General features: G+C 45.1%; 1 protein-coding gene across 1 annotated transcript in view; it reads right to left on the reverse strand.

The window, feature by feature from the left end:
- The window catches only part of T265_03280 (hypothetical protein), a gene marked incomplete at both ends in the record, with an annotated part of 13459 nt that extends 7236 nt beyond the window's left edge, over positions 1 to 6223 (reverse strand). The window contains 6 exons of the mRNA XM_009167726.1: positions 1257 to 1373; positions 1416 to 1754; positions 2964 to 3140; positions 4854 to 5054; positions 6033 to 6121; positions 6160 to 6223. Of these exons, the coding sequence (XP_009165990.1) occupies positions 1257 to 1373; positions 1416 to 1754; positions 2964 to 3140; positions 4854 to 5054; positions 6033 to 6121; positions 6160 to 6223 (987 nt within the window). The remainder of the gene's footprint in view (positions 1 to 1256; positions 1374 to 1415; positions 1755 to 2963; positions 3141 to 4853; positions 5055 to 6032; positions 6122 to 6159) is intronic.
- Positions 6224 to 6935: the final 712 nt, after the last annotated feature.

Here is a 6935-nt window from a genome sequence, read left to right on the forward strand (position 1 = left end):
CCATGTCTGATAATGTCTCTAGCCATTGATGTGGCCCGTCTCGGGGTCCCCATCCAGGAAGACGACATTGACCAGCGCAGCTGAGTTTGCTGGTAATAGCTATCATACTTCGCTGCTAAGTCATTGTTTGGCCGCCTCTGGCTCTCTTCCACCCTTCACATGGTTGGGCGAAAAGAGCCCTTCGAGGAATTCGGTCGACTGGCATACGCAGCACGTGGCCAAGCCAGCGCAACCTGTGCAGTGTGATCAGTTCATCTATCGAGGGTGAGTAATTTCTCCCGAATACCATTCGACGTACTTCAGAATTACTGATCCGGTGTTCCCACCGGATTCGGGCAATGCTCCGAAGACATCGGAGCATGTTCCCTAGCAGAAAGCTATGCGTGTGTTTACACCGACGAATGAGTGAAACTTACCGATTATTTCTAAGCCGTAACGAATGAATCAATCCGTTTGTTCAACTCGTAGTTTTATGCTCAGCGTTTTTTACTCCGCCATTTCAGCGAAAACAACTCTTAAACTTTTCTCCGCGCTTAACCTGGTACTAAATACTGAACATAACAGTGCATATCCTACATTGGTCACTAAAAAAACATGACATTGGTCGTGCAATCCAGTATCCCACAACTGGTGCACGAAAAGGGTGTTACAGCCGAACGATCTACTAAGGTTATATGCGCTTTGGTGAAATTTCTCAAACGCCATGAGGCCTACGAATACACACTTAGCACGCGATCTCGTCGGACTTTTTAAATTCAGTTAGTCCACTCAACTGTACTGCGCAGCTTACAGAAAAGTTTGCTGAAGTAATCAACAGGATATGGAAGGTTAGTGAGCTCTTTGAAAGAGGTGACTGGGGCGTCACGAACCTAAGGACGTACAGGTCCTCATTATCTGATAGGATGAAATTATAGTAGACTTTCGACAAATCAACCAAAAAACAGACAGTTTCCGCAATACAGTCCTGTGCTGACAGCACGGAGTGGGTCCACGCTTGTTGGAAGTATTAAGCAGTTCCAGGTTCCAACATCAACCGTACTAGTGGTCTAGAGATAATCCCTGTGAATACCGCGTATACGGGTTTTCTCACATTTCGATTCCGTCCCATACTAGTCCGTGCACGATGAAATGAACGTCGAACTAAGTGCCGACTCACCACTCACAAGCTGAATTCAGTACCCGTCTATAAAGTTACGGTAGGGTTTAGCCCATTATGATGGGTCTCAATTACACACTAGTAAGACCTGCTTACTTACCTCAATGGCGGCATCGATGTCACGCTTATGTATTCCTACGGAAGCCCTCATGAGCATATGTTGCGGACGTTCGTGAACCTTGCCGTGCAGTTTGAAGAGGTAAGAGCGCTCTAAGGTCTAAAAGTAAGGGTAATAAGCATCAATAAACAGAATACATACCTTAAAACCGAAATAATTGTAGTTAAAATCACGTTGGTAGTCTATTGCCGAATTCAGTCGATCAGCGTTCTCCCGTATGATCTTGATAACTTCTTCACTCACTATGGGTGAGTGAAGCTTGGTGCGCTCATTAACGTAGCCATACAGGTCCTCCATGACTTCCGAAAAAGACGCTTTCGTGTTTTTATGCAAATTAGAAACAGCCAGGCGAGCGGCCGGGGTCCCGTAGGCATGGTGTCGTGTTGTCATACAGGCGCATACTTCAGCGGCCAAGTTGTCCAGTTCGGATGTCGTCACCCCAGGATACAATCCAGTGACTACTCGACGGGTGATTGCGGGCTAATGAAGGGAGACAGAAAAGGATAGTTAGTGCCAAATCACCTAGTTTCATTGGTTTAACTGAACAATAAGTCTGTGGCAATTTCTAGCAAGCGATTACCAACAAGCACGAGCGCATCCAAACAACAAACTTATCAAGAAAACAGCTGAATAAGAAATTCACATGTTACCCATCTCACAATTGGTGCCATTCTGCGGGGGTGGGCATAGAGAACAACATTCATCTCTGTAGACGATGATCCGGTATCCCGAACGCATATGAATAACCAAGTTATAGTGTTGCACATTTTCCGCAGTTGAACTAACTACAGTGTGGCCAAACATGTCTTCTAGTCTCAGTAATCTCCCTAAGATAGGTCACGCTCGCCCCCACTGAGTTCACTAGGGGCAGAGTTCAATGATCTATTGGAAAACAAGATAGAACACGTTTCATAGGTGGGATGGAAGTTTGAACAGAGTAACTCCTTTATGCAACCCAACACACAGGAGGTCTCTGAACTATTAAAAAGATGGTTTAACAGACCGAAAATAGTCCGAGACCAGAATTCCACCATTCTCATTCGATCCTGAGCCTACTTCAAAATTACGACGGATACTATCCAGTTTGAATCAATCATCGATCCGAGCATTATCGGAGGACATTTGTGCACTACCTTATGGTTCTAACAACGACTTAAATGTTGTTAGTGTAAATAGCTTATAACACTGAAGAATCAACGTCCCAGCAAAGGACAGAAGGAACAAGAGGATGCTTAATGCGAGGACGTCCAATGTTTTTGGGGGAAACCAATACGAAGACGCTCTAATTCTGGATAGCATTGAAATGAATACCACCGCTTCATTAACGGGACCGACTCAAGTCTGTTACACACCTTACCCCAGCGCACGACAACGCAAACGTCAACTAGACAGTCCGTAGGAGTGACCGCACGAACGCTACTGAAGTTAGTTAAGTGGCATGTTCCGCGAGGTTGCAGCGAGGCTGCTGCGAGGACGGATGAAACCGGTGAACATTTTGTCTAAGTTTATTTCAGCGCGGATAATTAGGAAACTCATTTTTGTCCAAGTGTACGGGAATAGCATATTGGGAATGTGCTTTCCTTATGCAAGCCATTGGGCTTGAAAATAGCTACGAATTCAAGGCGAGTGAAAGCGACTTGCATATCAAATATTTCACTAATAAAGTGAACGACAAGCTATCGAATGCACCTGCAGAAAGGAAAGGAAAGCATTCAGCTGTAGCACTCTTTCGGTGCCTAGCTGCCATGTTACCAGAAGGAAGCGCGAGGGCTGGGATACTGCTAGGTTACCGAAACCTAGACAGGGGAAGTCGCGATGCAGGGGTCGGGTTCGAACCACGATTCTTCTGATCAGTAAATTCGCGCTCTAACCACTGAGTCAACTCCCCCATCTGCTGAATGTGGAATTCATTACTGGAAGAGGTGAAATTTGGTAGAATAATTCAAACGGAAACTCGACTAATGTAGCACTTGTAAACTGCCAGTTTCCACGCTCAATATCATTCTCCCCCAATCGGTCATGTTAATGTAGTTTGTTTTGGTGAAAATAGAACACAACTGCCCGATTCTTCGGTTCAACGTGATTTTGTGACTTTTGCTGAGTGAGTGTTCTTGCGACTGTCGGTTGAATATCAATAGCTGATGCTAATTCGCCATGTGAGCAAAATTTTTGGCTACAAACACCGGATCCATCTATTCACATCGCTAGATTAATATTGCGATCACCGGGGGTCTGGAATACCAGGAAGTAGAACCTTCTCTTCTTGGTGTGGTGTTTCAAAGGAATAGGGACCTGCGAAATTTGCTTTTGCGAACTGTGAGTCAATATTTAAATGGATTCTTCTATTTGTGGCAGTATACCTGACTTAAGTGGAAAGTTTGTTCCGTTCACTAGAATTCTTAGGGCCGTTAACCACTACACTATCATGATTAATGGTTGCAAAATCTATGTGTGCAAAAGTGTATCACCAATCACAACGATTTGTCTGACCAACGAGTTGTCACCAGAGAAGTCGGTTCGTTCACTAGTCTGTCATGTCTGTTGAGCACGTGTATGCCTATGCTTTTATAACACCGTTACAGTGTTTGCGAAACAAGCCAACTTTTTCGAAATGTAGGGATAAGATCAATTCCACGTGAATCGCACATGTCTCACGGGATTTCATCAGCGCACGTATCAAAAGTATCATGCAGTACTCCACCTCTCGAAGAAACACCTTCGGAGGAGGCATCGGGGCTTCCTCGATTAGAATGGGCGACTGAAGAGGACCGTAGCCTCTGTTTTCCACACCGAGATAGTGCTGTGTTGAGAAAATAATTCGAAGATTCGGAGAAAACCTGCAACTGAACTTGTAAGTGAAGAAACCTGACTCGGTATGAAGACTCCGGTATCTGTTCAGCAATTACCATGTACTCTCCTGAGCTGTTCTAACAAGTAGAAATCTACAAACTACGGACTAGAAAGTCCTTCGTAACATCAACCTGGGGAACAGCAGCATTCAAAGTACTCAAAGATTCGACATCGTCTGTTCCAAATTGACATTGGATCACAAAGTGTTCGTTGTTACTTGTTCCTATAGGCTGACAATAATAATACCACATTATCACTAGTCGTAGATAGCAATATCAGTCTTAACAGCGATGCGTGGCTGTCGTGTAACAAGCTACCACGAGGAACAGATGATATTTTGGAGCCAAAAGAAAATCGAACGGTCCGTAGTTATAACTTCTACTGAGACGGCTTGCGGAAACGGCTAAGGTTATTTAAGACTTAGTAGGAAGTTACAGGTGGTTCGAAAGACAATTGTGTCGAGAAAACCATTTTCCACTCATGCGAACACACAGAAACGTATACGATTCACCTCCGTTTGTACTCGGAAACACTGTGACTGTGACAATTCAAACTAACCTTGCCAAGATCATTACAAGTGGAAGACTGATGGATGATCGAGAAAATCGGTGCAAGAAACGCCAAAGATTCTGTATTTGCACTGTTGAGCCTCTGATGATTACCAACTGGAAATTTATTCCGCATTAGCCAAGCCTACCAATATTAGATCAACAGGTGGGTTGTGCCTACCTGATGAAAAGAAAGAAAGCGTTCAGCTGTAGCACCCTCCCGATGCCTAGCTGCCATGCCACCCGAAGGAAGCACGAGGGCTGGGATACTGCCGGGTTGCCCAAGCCTAGACAGGGGAAGTCGAGTGGCGGAGGTCGGATTCGAACCACGGACCTTCCGGTCAGTAAATTCGCGCTCTAACCACTTGGGCCATCTCGCCCCCTGATGAACCCAAGGGCGAAACCAGTTGTACGTTTTCTCTAACCTTATGAGTATTACGCGCTTTCTAGCTTCAACATATAGTTGGACTGCATGAGTAATTCAAGCGCAGTTCCACGGAGACAGGATTCCACTATGTAAACGACTGCTCTCATATTACCCAACTTAATGCCTACGCTTGTGGTTAAACATTGCTCCATCCTGGGAGAGATGGCTTGGTAGTTAGAGCGCGAATTTACAGATCAGAAGAATCGTGGCATCGCGACTTCCCCTGTCCAGGCTTGGGTAGCTTGGCAGTATCCCAGCCCGCCCTCCTTCTTCCGGTGACATGGCAGCTAGGCACTGTTACAGCTAAACGATTATTTCTAACTACACACTCCAATATCATAACGAACTTCATAGAGAAAGCCATTTAGCTGTGGTTTATAGGAGTGCTTGATCGAACTCCTGGAAACCGAAAACGTCAACCAGATGAGACCGTTTTGAGGCAGACGGTCACAAATAAAAATGTATGTATTTGCTTCGTTTCTTATTGTCCGATTATCTCGTTATCCTTTGATAATGCCGCATGCTGTCGTAAGCACAACACGGTTGCTAATTATAAACCACATTCGGCTATCCTTTGGATGTTGTGAGATTGAATAGCGTCAGACGCAGTCAGTTGGCCGGTACATATGCCTACCTCAGTGAACGCCAGTCTCGTCCGACTGCAACAGGTCTCGGGAAAAGCAACCTATGCTGTGACAAAATATTCCGGGTTGCCATCCCTAGAGATCGTGGCCAGTGGTGGTAAGCGTAATATCGCACCTCTGTTTGTCGGCCTTGACCACCGATGGTGGTGTTTACCGGAGATTTCGAGAAATAATTGCCAGTGGACCTAGCGCGGGCTTGGCTTTTATGGTGATAACCATGGCTTTTTAAAAGTGTATGAGAAGCCTGGCATCACAAAAAATGCGAATCAGAATACAGCGCGCGACTCACGATATCGATGCACGATTCATCCAGACCGTAACATAGGGCGCGGATACGTTTGCTGATTTTCTCACAGTGAACACCCTCCGTTCGGCCATCTGTTGACAGTCATTTATTTACCGCCTGTATAGCTTACCTCTTTTAAGGACATATATTTTGTCGATTCCAGAAAACTCCCTCAATAGTTTATGTTCCGACATACCAACTCAGACACCAAGGGGACGGTGTGACACTCGAATTTCGAATGTGTCACATAGCCTTGCAGGTCTTAAAAGTTGGCCTAGTGTATACGTGGGGCAAAAGGCGAGGTGCTCCTGAGCTCCCAACAAAAAACAGCGGTATAAGACTTTAGACCCGAACATCTATGTAGGTTTTCAGTGAACGCGCTACAAAAGTCGCAGTGGCGCTGGTTTTAAAAATAAACTCACGTTTGCTGGCTATCTCAACCAATCTGGAGTTAACTTCGCTGAAACTAAGGGGGTTTTGAAGTGTGGGGTTCCACAGTGGGTTATTCCAGTTCAAGTGGCGTGTTGTTCCTTGCTGTATTTTTAGGTGAGCAAAGTTTCAAGCACGACAAATCCACATACAAACACCGTTTTGCCAAAAGGGAGTGAATTTGGTGCCCTTAAAATTGGACATGGCTTTTACGTATTTTCCAATACAAAATCGCCCGATTGAATAGCTGAATAGCTTTTGGATCGGTCTTGCTTTTATGATGTAAAAATTGAAGGAATTCGTTACAGAAGTTGGGCACGTCGCGGTTGATTCCGACCCTCAGCTTGCGCGACTGCAAAATAAGAGGGATCAAGGTCTACACTGATTTGGCGATGTCGGGATTAGGGGAGCATATGCACCGCTGAACGCAGAATTCGAATCTGAGCTCAAGTCAGTCGTAAGAATCAACCTAATATA

Source organism: Opisthorchis viverrini (genome assembly GCF_000715545.1).
Source record: "Opisthorchis viverrini unplaced genomic scaffold opera_v5_47, whole genome shotgun sequence".
NCBI classification, from domain to species: domain Eukaryota; kingdom Metazoa; phylum Platyhelminthes; class Trematoda; order Opisthorchiida; family Opisthorchiidae; genus Opisthorchis; species Opisthorchis viverrini.